Source organism: Suricata suricatta, chromosome 10 (assembly GCF_006229205.1).
Source record: "Suricata suricatta isolate VVHF042 chromosome 10, meerkat_22Aug2017_6uvM2_HiC, whole genome shotgun sequence".
NCBI lineage: Eukaryota > Metazoa > Chordata > Mammalia > Carnivora > Herpestidae > Suricata > Suricata suricatta.
The window spans coordinates 16,840,109-16,855,719 of NC_043709.1; the positions used below are offsets into that span (position 1 = coordinate 16,840,109).

At 45.2% G+C, this 15,611-nt stretch overlaps 1 protein-coding gene across 1 annotated transcript in view; it reads right to left on the minus strand.

Annotated features, from left to right (window-relative positions):
- Positions 1-3,558: 3,558 nt before the first annotated feature.
- Positions 3,559-15,611, minus strand: part of LOC115305081 — a 59,881-nt gene continuing 47,828 nt past the window's right edge. Inside the window, exons 4-5 of the mRNA XM_029955426.1 lie at positions 10,774-10,978; positions 3,559-3,775 (exon numbers count right to left, since the gene is read on the minus strand). Of these exons, the coding sequence (XP_029811286.1) occupies positions 3,559-3,775; positions 10,774-10,978 (422 nt within the window). The remainder of the gene's footprint in view (positions 3,776-10,773; positions 10,979-15,611) is intronic.

Here is a 15,611-nt window from a genome sequence, read left to right on the forward strand (position 1 = left end):
AGAGTTTCTGATACCATCAGATCTCAACAAAGAAATCAGTATGTTGTAAAGATATCCACGTTTTCTGTTTTATAAGAGAAGCAAAACCGTTCCCGGAGTCAACCACGGACGGGGCACTGTCCATACAGATGGCAAAGAATTCCTCCAACACAGACCATGTGTTTTCAGATATGAAAGTGCCGCATGAAGTATATTAAATGTCTAGACAAAAGCATTAGAAAAAAATCCTAGTGACCTTAGGTTTAGCAAAGATTTCTTAAATAGAACACAAAAAATATGAACTGTAAAAGAAAAAAAATCAATAAATTGGGCTTCATCAGAATTTTAAACTGTTGCTCTTCTGGGTGCCTGGGTGGCTCAGTTGGTTAAGCGTCTGACTTTGGCTCAAGTCATGATCTTGTGGATCGGGAGTTCAAGCCCTGTGTCAGGTTCTGTGCTGACAGCTTGGAGCCTGGAGCCTGCTTTGGATTCTGTGTCTCCCTCCCTCTCTCTCTGCCCCTTCACTCACGCACTGTTTCTGTCTCTCAAAAAAAGAATAAACGTCAAAAAAGGTTTTTAATTGTTGCTCTTCAAAAGACAGCCGCGAAATCAAAATGCAAGCCCCGCTGGGCAGAAAATAGTTGCAAAACACGGAGCTGACGAAGGGCTTGTATCTAGAATAGAAAGAGTACTTACAACTCAAAAAGAAGAAGATAAACAATCTAATAAAAAAATGAGCAAAATATTTAAACAGCTACTCCACCAAAGAAGTGATACAGATGGCAAAATATGCATGAGAAGATGCTCCTATTACTAGTCCCTCGGGAAATACAAATCAAAACCACCGTGAGCGCCCACCACCCACCACTGGAATGGCTAAAATTAAAAAGTCTGATCGTGTCGAGTATTTGCGAAGATCGGGCCGAGCAGCCAGAACCCCCAGTCTGCACATGGCACACGCTAATGTGGGGGAACCACTTGGTAAAGAGGTTTGGCCATTGAGACACACGCAACTGTGTGAGTGACTCCATTGTGTCCCAGAAAAAGCAGCAGACACGGAAAAGAATACATCATGACTGCTTTCTATGAAGTTCTGGAAACTGCAAACGAATCTGTAGGGGCAGAAAGCAGATGGACGCCTTTGCCTGGGCACATGGGTGGGGAGCAGGGAGAAACACATCACACAAGCCATAAGGGAGATTTTCAAGGTGACGTGCATACTCATGACCTTGACTGCGGTGATCGTTTCACAAGCATCCAAAGATGTTGAAACTCAGGTGATGCGGTTTATTGCATGTCAATTATACCTCAATAAAACTGTAACAAAAAATAAAAATAAATAAAAGGTATATATTGGCCTTTACCTGTTTTAGGCAACTCTTTGGAGCAGGAAAACTAACCTGGGATTTTCATCATTTCTAAATCTTACAGATGCTACGTTTAGTGAAATATATGGACGTATCAAACTAGATGAAGAAGCCGTTTTCAGTTTCTTATGGAAACCTCTTCGGCACCTCGAGCCATGTCATGGGTACGTTGACTGAAATGTAGTCTTTCAGAGTGGAACCTTTCCAATTCCTCAGACTGCCTCCCGTCTTGCATTTTACTCACTAAAATTTTACTGGCTTTGTTAGGTTTGCCCCAACTGTGTGGCCTTTCCTTTTCTGGGCATTGGTTCTGCTGCCAGATGATTTGCTTCCTCTGCCTGAGTGACTTTTTCTCAAAATCTTTACCCTGCTTGTGATTCCAATAGCCACCTCAATGATCGATCGGCCCTTTCCATGGCAGGGAGCCACGCCACTGCTGCCCCTGCAAACTGTGTGACACATGGAAGGACATGGATGGCCGCATGGATCACCAGCTGGTGAAAAAGCCCGTGGAGGAGTGGCTTCCGTCATAAAGAACAGCAGCTCTTGTGTCCCTCGTCTGCCCAGCGCAATGAAATGTCTCCGAAGACTGGAATTCCTCATCACTGACTTCCGGTTTCCGGTCCCACCTGCGACCCCCCCATCCCTAACCCCATCGGGACTGTCCACTGCCTGGACCTGGAGCTCTCCTTTGTTGTTGTTGTTGTTTTGTTTTGTTTTAAGTATAATTTATTGTCAAATTGGCTAACAGACAGTGTGTATACAGTGTGCTCTTGGTTTTGGGGTCGATTCCCGTGAGTCATACAACAAGTGCCCTCCTCAATGCCCATCCCCCACATCCTCCTCTCCCTCGCTCTCCCCATGGAGCTCTCCTTTTGCACATCCTACCTCATCTCCAGAACCCACCTCACTACTCTCAAAAGAGTTTGTAAAACACAAGCACTCTAAAACATAAACTAGACGGGCATGATGGATAAACAAGAAAACTGAACGCAGGTGGAGATGCACAATGCAATTCTCCTCTAACCTACACAGTGGATGTCTTGCAGTGTTTACAGTGGCAGCACAGCCCCAGGGCAGCAGAAGCACGGTGGGTGAAAATCCCTTTTTCTGTCTTAAATGTTCTCTCGAATTTTCTTTCTTCTTTTTTCTTAAGAGTCTTCCTGTGAGCAGGGGAGGAGCAGAGAGAGAGAATCCCAAGCAGGCTCTGCACGATCAGCACAGGGCTCAACACAGGGCTCGATCCCACAAGTCATAAGACCATGACCTGAGTTGAAATCAAGAGACGGACGCTCAACCGCCTGAGCCAGCCGAAGGCCCCTCTCTCGTTTTCTGTCACGTGTGGACGGCTGGTTTGCTCCTGTAAGCCAGTCGGTAGGGGGTGAGAATGGCTGGGAGAGGTCACTTGGGAGGGAGGAGCTGACGTCCTCAGCCTGCTGCACCCCTCCCCCGCCCCTGCGTAATTCAGAGCTCACTAGCGTTCAACACCCCTTGAATCAACGGACTTGGCTGAGAACGATGAACTTGGCGCTGCTCTACACTCCTGCAGGAGCTGAGGTGGTGAGGTTTCTGTGTCAACTTTGTTCGGCTGGAGTCCTCGGTTATTGAATCAAGCACTAATCTAAGTCTTGCTTGAAAGCATTTTGTAGGTGTGATTAAAGAGTATAATCAGTTTACTTTAAGGAAGGAAGATTATCCTAGATAATCTGGATAGGCCTGATTCAATCAGTTTAAAGGCTTTCAGAGCAGAATTGAGGCTTGCCCCAGGAAGGGGGAATTCTGCCTGGAACAGAATTCTGCCTTCCGCTCACGCCTGCCCAACCTCGAGGCCTGCCCTACAGATCCTAGGCTTGCCCAGACAGTCCCCACAACAGCTGCAGCCCGTTCCTTGCAACAAATCTCTCCACGTGTGTCTCCTGGTTCTGTTTCTCCAGCAGAACTCTGACAATCCAGGGGCCCAAGGACCTTTAGTAAAACTGTGAACGGGGCTGCTCGGCCAGTCTTTTATTGCAAATGCAAGTGCAGACATAAAATTTTAAATATAACGCGTGCTTTTTTATCAATCGCAAATCCTCACAGAAACCAAAGTCCTCAGAACCTTAGTTTAGGAGCTCTGGTTCAAAGTCTTGGTTTCAGACCACTCACCTGGACCTCCTTCAGCATTCAGAGACTGCGCTCTTTCTGACACTGACATTTTCTCATTTTGAGTTCTTTATCTGAGCCGAACTTTGCACACTGTCTTCAATAAGCAACTCCCAGCTGTAGGTGATCTCGGGAGCACCCACCGCCACCCCATTGCCTGCTCCTCTCGCCCTTGGAAGCCAGTTCCCGAGAAGCTATCCACAGACCAAGCAGAAAATAAAGCTCTCCTTCCCTTATTGGCAAAATGAAGATAATGAATGATATTTGTCCTTCCCATCTTCATAGAACTGTTGGGAGAATCAAATGCGAGTAAGGATTACTTTGAAAACTTAAAGGCATAAAGAAGGAAGGATCATTATTATCTTTGTAATTATCTTAATTATTATTATCGCTCAACTAAACCCACCAATTATTCTCTTCCTGCCAACACCCCTTTCCAAGAGCATTTGCCTCCATTCACCGAATGAGGTGGTGTTAAGCCACGGCTTATGCTATTGGGTAGTATAGATGGAAACATTTGGATTCCTTTAAGAATTGGCTACACTTCTGCACTCAGTATCCTTGAAAAGGTTATTTTATATCAGTTAAGGTTCTCAGATTGTAAATTTCAGACAACCCAAGCATACTGACTTAAGAAAAATAACTTATTGGGCCATAAATGGAAAGTTTGCACTGGACTATCACCACTAATGATTACATAGTATTACAGGTCATAGCCGATGTTATAAAGAAAGAAGGAAATGGTGTAAAAATTGGAAGGGAAGAGATAAAACTGTCATCATTTACTTAGAAAAACCAATGGGATCAACAGACAAATTATTAGAATTTATAAGCAGTGTTGCCTGATACAAGATTAGCCCATAAAAATCAATATAATTTTCGACACCAGCAATAAATCAATAGAGGAAAATAACTTTAAGACACATATTTTTTCCACATTTTAATGTGTCTGAAGTTGGAATGCATCGTACATTTGAATACATACAGAAGCAAAAGTAAGACATTATTCACAGTACTCACAGATACTTTAAGTGTCTTGGAAATAAATAACAAAGAACACACAAGATCTCTACGGAGAAAGCCCTAGAACTCGAATAAAGGATACAGAAGATGATCCGAAGAAGTGAAGTGACTTTTTGTGTTCTTGATGGGATGATTTAATATTATAAAATTGTCAATTCTCTGCAAATTAGCCAATAGATTCAATGCAATCCCAATGAAAATTCCAAATGAATGTTTCAGAGGAACTCAGTAAAATCCTATGTAGACTGAAGACCTACCTCAGTATGAAAAATACTGCAGAATTAATTTTTAAAAAAACAGAATATCGCTGTGACATGGGCCAATGTTTCTCAACCTTTTTCTATTAGAACCTCCCAGAGAGGTTTTTTAGATGTTTTTTCCCCTAATTTTAACCCCCACCCTGATCCCAGGGAAATGTTAATACCACAGTTACACTGATTTTCTGTTTATATATTGTACTTATATCTGTGCTTTATATATAAAAAGACTTAAGGTTGTTCATCCCCCAAGAACCAATCACCCACTCACCCACTTAGAATGCATGCATGCATAAGGTCAGGAGGGATTTTGTTTTTTAAATTCAGATCCATCAATTCCACTCCTGGATATATACCCAGAGGAAATGAAATCAGTATGTCAGAGGTATCTGCACCCCAAGTTCACTGCAGCATTATTTATAATAGCCAAGACATGAAAACAACATAAGTGTCCATCAATAGGTTGATTAAGAAAATGTTATATATATATATTTTAATATATTATATATATAATTATATATGCAATACACACACACACACACACACACACAATGGAGTAATTAATATCCGGCCATAAAAGAAAAGGGAATTCCGCCATTTGTGACAACGTGAATCCTGCCATTTGTGACAACATGGATAGAATTTGGGGGCATTATACTAAGTGAAATAAGTCAGAGAGAAAGACAAGTACTGTATGATACCACGTATTGTAAATTTTTAAAAAATTTTTTATGTTTATTTTTGAGAGAGAACACAAGTGGAGAAGGGGCAGTGAGACAGGGAGACACAGTATCTGAAGCAGGCTCCAGGTTATGAGCCATCAGCCCAGAGCCTGATGCAGGGCTCGAACTCACAAACCATGAGATCATGACCTGAGTCAAAGTTGGACACCCAACTGCTGAGCCACCCTGGTGCCCCTATATGTGAAATCTTAATTTAAAAAACAGGGTCACATGGTTGACTCTATTGGATAAGCATCCAACTCTTGATTTAAGCTCAGGTCATGATCCTGGGGTTGTGGGATTGAGCCCCACATTGGTCTCCACACTGGGCATGAAGCCTGCTTTAGATTCTCTCTCTCTCCCTCTCCACTGCCCCCATGAACTCCTTCTCTCGCTCTCTTTCTCAAAAACAAAACAAAAACAAACAAAACAAAACCCAAACTCATCGGAAAAAGATCAGGAGTGGGGATTGTATGAAGGTGTCAAAATGTTCAAACTTCCCCTTATAAGATAAAGAAGTACCAGGAACAGAATGATTAGCAGGATGACTGTAGCTAACACCACCGTGCGCTAAGAAAGTAAATCCTAAAAGTTCTCATCATAAGTATGTCCTATAATCCTTTTGGGGGGGGAGTCTGTGAGATGATGGATATTAACTAATCGTGGCAATCACGTTTGCATCTACTTAAGTCAGGTCATTATGCTGCACATCTTAAACTTATACGGTGCTTCTGTCAACTGGATCTCAATAAAAATGCAAGAAAAAACTCAAAAGCAAGCACAAATGATAAGGCAAAAGACTGATTAATTTGACTACTGTATTTAGTTTCCTGTTGCTGCCATAACAAATTACCACAAATCTACTGACCTTGATCAGAGCTGATCTGTTACCTTGCAGCTCTTTGGGTCGGAAGCTGGTGAGCTCAGCTGGGTACTTGGTTTAAGTTCCCACCAGGGTGGCCTGGGCTCTGGTCTGGAGGCTCTGGAGAGAAATCTGTTTCTAGGCTCATTCCAATTGTTGGCAGAGTTGAGTTCTCTGCAGTTGTGGGACTGAGCTCCCCCATTCTCCTGCTGGCTGTCAGTTGTGGGCGTCCTTCTCAGCTTTTACGGGCCACATCCATCCTGGCCTCCTTCCTCTGTCTTCCAAACCGGCAACATATAGTCAAGTCTGTCTCCTGACTGAAATCTCTCCAGCCTCCTATTTCATTTCTCCTCGTGCTTCCTTCTGAGATCAGCTAGAGAAATGTCTCCGCTCTTAAAGACTCAAGTGTTTAGGGGCGCCTGGGTGGGTTCAGCTGGTTGACTCTTGATTTCGGCTCAGGTCATGATCCCAGGGTCATGGGATCCAGCCCTGTGTAGGGCTCCACATTGAGCGTAGAGCCTGCTTAAGTTTCTCTCTTTCCCTTTGCCCCTCTCCCCCACTTGTACTCTCTCTCTCTCTTTCTAAAGTAAAACAAAACTAAACTAAACCAAAATTTAAAAAAAAATCAAGTGTTCAGGTTGAGCATACCCAGATAATCCAGGATAATCCTATTTAGAGGTCTGTGCTATGGTCTGAATGTTTCTATGCCTGCACATTTCACTGAAACCTAACCCCCCAGGTGATGATGATGATATTAGGCAGTCAGGTAATTGGGAGGTTATTACATCCTGAGTGGGGAGGCTTTATGAATGGGATTAGTGCCTTCATGAAAGAGGCCCTGGAGTTCCCTTGGCCCTCCCTCCACATGAGGTTACAGCTGCAAGGTGCCATGTTTGAACCAGAAAGTGGGCCTCACCAGACACTGTATCTACGGGGACCTTGATCTTGGATTTCCCAGCTTCCCACACTGTAAAAATAAGTTTCTGTCTATAAGAAAATAAATGTGTAAGTCACGCCATCTATGGTATTTTGTTACCGAAGCCAGAATGGACTAACACAGGCCATAATCTTGATTACATTTGCCAAGTCCCTCCTCTGCAGTTGCCTCAGTTAGTGTTGGATGGCATAATCAGGGAACAAGAATCTTGGGGGGACATCTGTAGATTTCTACCTATTGCAATGCCATTAAAACTAAGGATTTCTGATTCACAAAGGACAGAGTTAATGAACAGATGAAAGAAGGAGAGATAGTTTCTGAATTTCTGAAAACAACAAGAGTTAATATACATAATACATGTATAATATATAAGTGGTCTTTGCAAACCAAAAAGAAGAAATGGGCAAAGAGTATGGACAGGTAGTTTAGAGAAGGGGCACCCCAAAATACTTACAGGTATATAAAGAGATGCTCATAATCATTAGCAATCAGAGAAATGCCAATTTTAAAAACATGAGATATCTCTTTATTTTTATTTGCCTGGAAAATATTGGAAAGCTGGATAATGCTCAGTGCTGATGGGGAAATAGAGATACGGGAACCTTCAGGCACTGTTGTAGGGAGGATAGACTGAGACACCCATGCCCCACAGAAGTCAGTCACTACTTAGTTAAACTGTGCTAGGACCTAGCAATCCCACTGCTGATGCTATGGCTCTAGAAAATTCTTACATAGCTCCATCAGGAGATACATACACCTGTTCCCTCTGGTGAACATGTCCACTCCACTTCACTCTTTCTGGCAGGAGAATGGGTGTGTAAAATATAGTAAACACACACCATGGGGGAAGAACGCCATAATGAGAACCAGCGGATGATAGGTGCCCACAGCATCACATACAGACCTTAGAAACACGGTCCTCAGGAAGCTCCATGTTAAACACATGAGGATTCCTGCCCCCAGGAAGACATGGGGAAGGAGAGGAAGCTGTAGGAGTTAATGGAAATAAAGAAATAAATAGGAGATTTTGAATCAAATGCTATGATCTGAGGCTTATGATCACCTCAGCTTTTTCACGGATGTCTGTTTTTCCCCAAAGGTGGTAAATAAGAACAGTTTCAGGCACAGCCCCATCCAGGCGTCAGGCAACACGAACCAGACCCATCTCTTTGTTGGCTCCACTCTCAGACTGGCTTGGAAAATCAAATTTGATGACATAAAATTTTCAATGCAAATGTAATGTTCTTATTTACTAGGCCATACTCAGACTCGTGGTGGAAAATATACCATTTATTAGTGGCCATTCCTGCTTTTGCAATTTTAGCCCCGTGGACTCTTTTGAATGGGGTTCACTAATGCCTCCAGCAGGCCGGCCATGTTGAACAGGGGCAGTCAGAGTTCACAAGACCAAGAGTGTACACACTAATCTGCAGATAAAAACGTCTGCACATGGTTATAATCTCCCCTGGACATGCTTGTGATTTGATTAAGTACTTGAGATAAGGTTGTTTATTTTTCCGACAAATAGAGAGGAAAGGAGAAATGTTCATCCCTTGAGGACTCTTAGCGGGAATGAAAGCGTTAATGAAGGCTTTGCTCTCCTGGGATTCTTATCGGGGAGGGGGTCCTGGGGGAGACACTTCTCAGCTTTCTTCCAGTCTCCTTGCGGATGAGCTCCACCTCAAGTTGGGGGAGCTCCTGGGCATCAGAGGCTCTGCCCCTCCCTTCATCTTGAACTCTGCAACCCGCCTAGAACGCCACCGTCCAGGGGCTGCGCTAGTTCTTGGGGCAACCCTAACAAGTTACCACAAACTGGGGGGGAATCTCTCCCTCTTCAAGAGGCTACAAGTCTGAAATGGAGGTCCCTGCAGGACTGACTCCTTCTGGAGGCTCTGAGGGAGAATCTGTCCCAGGCCTCCCTCTCTCTCGGCTTCCGGGGGTCGCCAGCAACCCTTGGAGTTCCTTGGCTTGTAGATACATCCTTCCAGTCTCTGTCTCCACCTTTCCAGAAACGTCTTCTCTGTCTGTCTCTCTGTGTCTTCTCCTGTCTTTATAAGGACAACAGTGATCAGATTTGGGGACCACACCAATCCAGGAAGATCTCATCTTAACCAATTACATCCACAAAGACCTTATTTCCAAACAAGGTCACATTCTGAGGTCCTGGGTGGACATGAATTTGGCGGGGACACTCTTCAACCCCCCGTATCGACCTAGCCCTGCATCCACCCGGGCCTGGGCAGGCGATCCGAGAATGCAGGTGCACTAGGCTGATTCACCTAGTGCAGAGGGAGGGAGGGCATTTCTGCCATCTGGTGGGACCGAGGCCACGCAATGATGGCCACCTCATCGATAATAAAGGTCAGAAACGAGTTCTGACAAACGCCTGCATTCCGCAGGCAGCAAGGCACCACGTGCTCTGGTGAGGAGAAGTGGCCAAGAACAGCAGTTTGCTCTGAGGCCTCTTTAAGACCCTGAGGTCCTCCAGGCTCCTCCCTGGACATCCACTGGAGAACAATCATCTTTCTCCAGCTTCCTTGGGTGGCTGTTTTACGTTTAATTATGCGGCAACCAACCCCAGCATGTGAGTAGAATTCCTAACCGCCATCTGCACCCTGCAATTGAGAGGCGTATCCAAGGAGACTGACAGGTAAATGTGAATGGTATAAATCAAGATCTTGATGTTGCATTCTTAATGCTTCTTTTTTTCCTCTGAAAGGGCTTCTGTGCTCTCCTCTCGGCAGACTTGGTCGGGATGTAATTGAACCGAGGGCTGCACCTGAATGAGAATGTCATCCTGTCTGATTCCAGACCGAGGTGGGAAGTAATCCTCCTACCCTGGAAACCCAATTCCTGGGCAGGGGGCGTTAGGGGTGGGTGGGAATAGATACTGCAGCCAAGTGTTGTCTGGAATCTTCCTTTCCAAGTAGCTTCATCTCACAAAGGCTCTGTCCACACCTTTGGCCAGGTCAGCCATTCAAAGCATAGTGGTCATTTTTTAATCTGTTACTTTGTGATCGGTTGTTAGAAGGTACAAGTGCCCTAGGGAAGTTGTCTGTATGGATGTCGTCCCTCGTGGCCTTTTGGAAGATGTTCCACAAGCTTTAGAAGGATCTGTGGGTGAAAGGCACACAGGTCCTTAAGCAACTTGTTTTCTGTCCTTAAGTGCTGATGGCAGTGTGCCTGGGTGGCTCAGTCAGTTAAGCATCGACTTTGGCTCAGATCATGATCTCACCATTTGTGTGTTCAGCCCCGCGTCAGGCTCTGTGCTGACAGCTCAGATCCTGCTTCAGATTCTGTGTCTCCCTCTCTCCCTGCCCCTCCCTGGCTCATGCTCTGTCTCTCTCTCTCTCTCTCTCAAAAATGAATAAACATTTTTTTAATCCTGCTGGTTTGTTTCTTTAATCATTCCCTGAATACTATTTTGAGCTTCGCTTTGTTACCTGCCGCTGCATGACCGATCAACCAGAACTCAGTGGCTTACCCAACAACTGTTTCGTTGGTTCTCAATTTGGGCAGGGCTCGGCCGTAGGACGCGTCACCGCTCTGCTCAGCTGGGACAGCTCCTCCAGGCTGCCGCAGCTGCTTCTGAGATGGCTCAGAGCACGGCTGGTGCTCCCTCTCCGTGTGCGTCCCTCCACAGGGCGGCTTGGGCTTCCTCACAGCATGGTGGCTGGGTGGCCAGTATCCTAAGAGATAGGAGGCAGAAGATGCCCACTTGCTTGAGGCCTGGGACCCCAGACTGGCATAGTGTCACCCTCTGCCACAGTCTGTTGGTCAAGTGATCTCATAGCCCAGGTTCAAGAGAGGGGATGTAGATTCCACTTCTCAAGGGGAGGAGTAGCCACTCTATAATCCCACTAGAAGCTGGGCACTTGGGAAAGAGAAATAATAGCCAACATTTACTGAGCACTTGCTGTGTATCCGCATACGTGTATTAGCTCATTTAAACCTTAAAAAAAGTATGATATGCTGTGGAAGATTAGGCCCCCAAAGAGCCCTGCATCTGAATTCCCAAACCTGTGACTATGTTACGTTACTTGTGACTACGTTATGTTATGTGACACAGGGAATTAAAGTTGTAGGTGGAATTAAGGTTGTTAGCTAGCTGACAGAGGAGAGAGGTTATCCAGGTAGGACCAATGTACTCACAAGCAGGAGACTCAGTGTCAGAGAAGTGACATTGATGGCAAGGACAGAGGGACACAGTGGGGGAAGAACATGTCCTGCCTTTGAAGATAGAATTGGGGAGCCACAACAAGGGACGTGTGCTGTCTTTGGAAGCTGGAAAAGGCAAGAAAACGGGTTCTCCCTCAGAGCTTCCGGAAGGAACACAGCCCTGTCTGCCTCCTGATTCTGCCCAGGGAAACCCATGTCAGACTCCTAACCTTCAGAACAGACGGGAACAGTCACACCGGGAAGTGGCAGAGCCAGCATTCCAGCCCCTGTGCCCTTGACCACTACAGTCCATTCCACGAGGAGCTTCATGACCTCATGGGGAGGGAAAAGCACAGACATAAAGAAAAGAACAACACAAGGCAGTGAAAAGCATGATGGCAGAGCCCATCTGTGGTCAGCGGGGGCAAAGATGGAAGAGTGATCCATCCTCCCCCAGGAGGGCAGGCAAGTTTTACATGGAAGGTCACCTATGGCTCTTTCTATATAAACAGAACAACTACATGGGCTGTGCACGGAAAGTCTAGGAGATGGGCATCCAGCGTTGGCAGCCACCTGTCTTCACTTCTTGACTGGCTTTCCTCTCAGGCCAGTGAACCCTCCCCTTGAGCTGGCAGAGGCCCCATCCCACCAGCCCCCTCCAAAGAAACCTACTCTTTGCAAACAGCTACCCCAAGTCTCCAGGGATTGAAGTTCGCTGAACCAGATTGGGCCATGTGCCCATCCCTGAAGCAGTCGATATGGACAGGAGGCAGGAGCTGAGCGGCCAGGGTCACCTGAACCTTGGGGTCTGGCTCCACTTCATGTGGTCCGGGAGTGGAGGAGAGGCGATTCTCCAAAGGAAAATCAAGGTCCCGTCATTAGAAGGAAGAGGAGTGAACATCAGGCAGGCAGAATCAGGTGTCCCGTACCTTACCTGCCTCCCAGTCAAGTCTAACAAATGAGGGTCACGCACATGGCATTTATACAATGCACGTGGCAGACACTGCTCCCTCCGCACCCCCATTTTTTGCTACCAGAGCCCAGAACCTGAACTTTACTCCAGTAGAAGGCCTGGAGCCCTTGAGTTCAGGGACCGAAGACTCCTCCACAAGCTGCAAGGAATAAATCATGATGGGTCTAAACCAACATGGTGGTCCCACTGCACCTTGTCCGATGCTCTTTCCCATCCTTCCTTGCTGCTAGAGGAGGCCACACAGCCATGTTCTGGCCGGTGAGATACAAGGAGAAGTCTGCTTGGGGGCTTCTGGGAGAATTTTTGCTTCCTGATAAAAATCAGCCCAGTTCCCTGTGGCCATCCCTTCCCCACTTCTCTTGACCGTGGTTGTGTAAGGACCTGATGCTTGGAGCTGCAGCAGCCATCTTGCGACCACAAAGCAACAAGCCAAAGACCAGAAGCAGCATGTTGGGCATAAGAGAAGAGACAGAAAGTCGTGACTGAGACCCTGCACCAGCCTGGCACTGCCTATCGGCACACATCTCATTATAAGAGATAATTAAATGTCTTTACTGCTCTAGCCACTGTTAGGTATTCTGTATGTGCAGCCACAGGCATCTTGACACTTTATTATAAAAATGAAAGATGGTTACAACCCTCGTCTGTTTTCCTTGAAGGATCACAAGAGACTATGGGGGAAGCTCTCACCCAAACCATTACCTCAGACGTTCCCTCTGCCAGAATTTCAGCAGCTGCCCATTTATATAACTTCTGGAAGCACGCAGGGCATCGGCAGCTAGTGCCGCTAATTTATAAAGCTGTTTGACAACATAGGGTACTATGTTCTTAGCCACATAAAGCAGGCAAGTTAATTCTATTCCCCTGAAATACATGAAGGAACAAGGTATAATTCCATTCTTTCTGGGTATTAAAGAGAAAATCATAAAGGACATTTTCAAGCTTTCAGCAGTGTTTTGTTTAAATTAGGAAAAGCACAAAGATTTTTTTTTTTAAATGACAGTCACGGAGTCCAACATACACTAGCTGGACACTCTTGAAACAACTATAAAATTATCTTTTGCTAAATAGAAGTGAACGAAATCCTAACTATTCATAAAAGATTCATGCAGCAAAATGATTATACACGATCCACCTCTCTGGAGATCCACAAATGTCTTCGGAAATCGGGGCGGGGGGTGGGCTGTTTGGGGCTTTGTTCATTAAATAACAATTTGGTGTTTGTAAACCATACCAACAACGCAACAATTATTTACTGACTGCATACTCCCGTATATGCAGGCACTCTGGCTAGTGCTGTCAGTGGAGCAACTTGCTTAATATTCACGCCCACCCTGCAAATAGCTACTATTGTTATCCGCATTTTCCAGAACAGGAAACAAGCCTGAAGATGTTAAGTAAGTTGACAAAGGTCACACAGCTCCACAGGGTGCTGGCTGTGAAATATTCAGCAATTTTGTGAGGCAGGTGTTAAACATCGGAGGCTTGAAATTAGTGTGGTGGGAATATTAAGACCAGAGTAATTGGCAAATGCTACAAATCAGGGTCCCCCTCCCCATTCATGAGCACACTACTGCACAGCTATTAACCGGCCTGACTGAAATATTAACATTTAACCAGAACAAATACATGAATCTATTGATGGAAAATGACAGACCACGTATGTTGCTGATGAATTGGAAAATGAGTGGGAACAGTGAACATTCCAGTAATGACAAGCTCCCAGACAGATCCAGGCAAGGTGGCATGTGCAGGTTACGAGAGGATTTTTAAGGATACGAGAATCATCTCTGTGATTCAGTGAGTCTCCAGATAGAAAAATGTAAATTCCTCAAAGCTTAATCAGTGTCAGGGTCCCCTGCTCAGGCTTCTGAGTTATGTAAATACCACAGACTTGAGAGCTGGGTAGTGTAGAATACATTTGCAAGAATATAACTATTTTAAAAATATTTGCAGAAGCCTTCATTTGGGGGGCGTTGAAAATATTCTGCCCAACCAAGAAAAAGAGTTGAATCCGCTTATGAGCCCAGAAAACAAAGATGATGACGATATTTTTACAGTGTTTAAAATCAGAAAATTCTAACTGAATATGTGTATTATGTGGAGAAAATTCACATATGAACTGATATTAAAAGAAAAAATAAATGCCGTTGGCCCTTAGCTCATATGGTCTTGGGTCATGTCCTGATATTTCCTGTAGCATACGCGATGCTCCAGTCACTCTGACCACCTACCCGGCCTTTGCATATACTTTTCCAACCGCCTTTCTATAGGCTTAACAAACTCCTATGCAATCGTTGAGATGCAGATCGAATCTCATCTCCTCTTGCTGGCCTTCCCTGACTCCTCCAGGCCCTCTCGGCCACTCTGTCCTCTGAAGTCTTAGAGCCCTCCTGTAGATATCTCTATTTTGGTATCATTTACCCAGTCACACAACGATTTCTCCCATTTAACGTAAGCCCCAAAGACAACTGTTCTGTCTGATTCCTACCAGTATCCTCAGCATAATCCCTATCTCGCCAGCTAGCATTCCACATTTATGCCCACCCTAGTCACAGTGCCCTCTATTTCTTGAACTCAGCTAGGCTTCTTCCCACCATAAAGTTGTTGTGTGAGCCCTGCATAGCATGATCTACACACACACACACACACACACACACACACACACACACACACAAACACACACACACCCTTCACCTGCTAGGCATCATTCCTAATGTTTGATTGAATCTTTAGGCCTCAGTTTAAAAGTCACCTCCTCCTGGAGTTCCTCCCAGATCTCCCAAGCTAGATTAGATGCCACTCTTCCTCCCATTTTATATTCTCACGCTATCCTCCATTTCCCTACTTAACACATATTACAATTAGAACTACATACTAGGGGCATCTGGGTGGTTCAATTAGTTGAGTGTCAGACTCTTGGCTTTAGCTCAGGTCATGAGCTCACAGTTCATGGGTTCAAGCCCCGTGCTGGCAGCATGGAGCCTGCTTGGGGTTCTATCCCCCCCTGCCCCTCCTCCACTTGTGCTGTCTCTGTCTCTCTCAAAATAAAAACATAAACTTAAAACAACTTTTTGAAAAATTCTTGTTTCTACTATGTCCCAAAGCCTAACACAGTGACTAGAGTCTAGAAGGTGGTCAAGTTCGTGTGCTGAACAAATAAGTGAGTGATTGAGTGAACAGATGGAGAG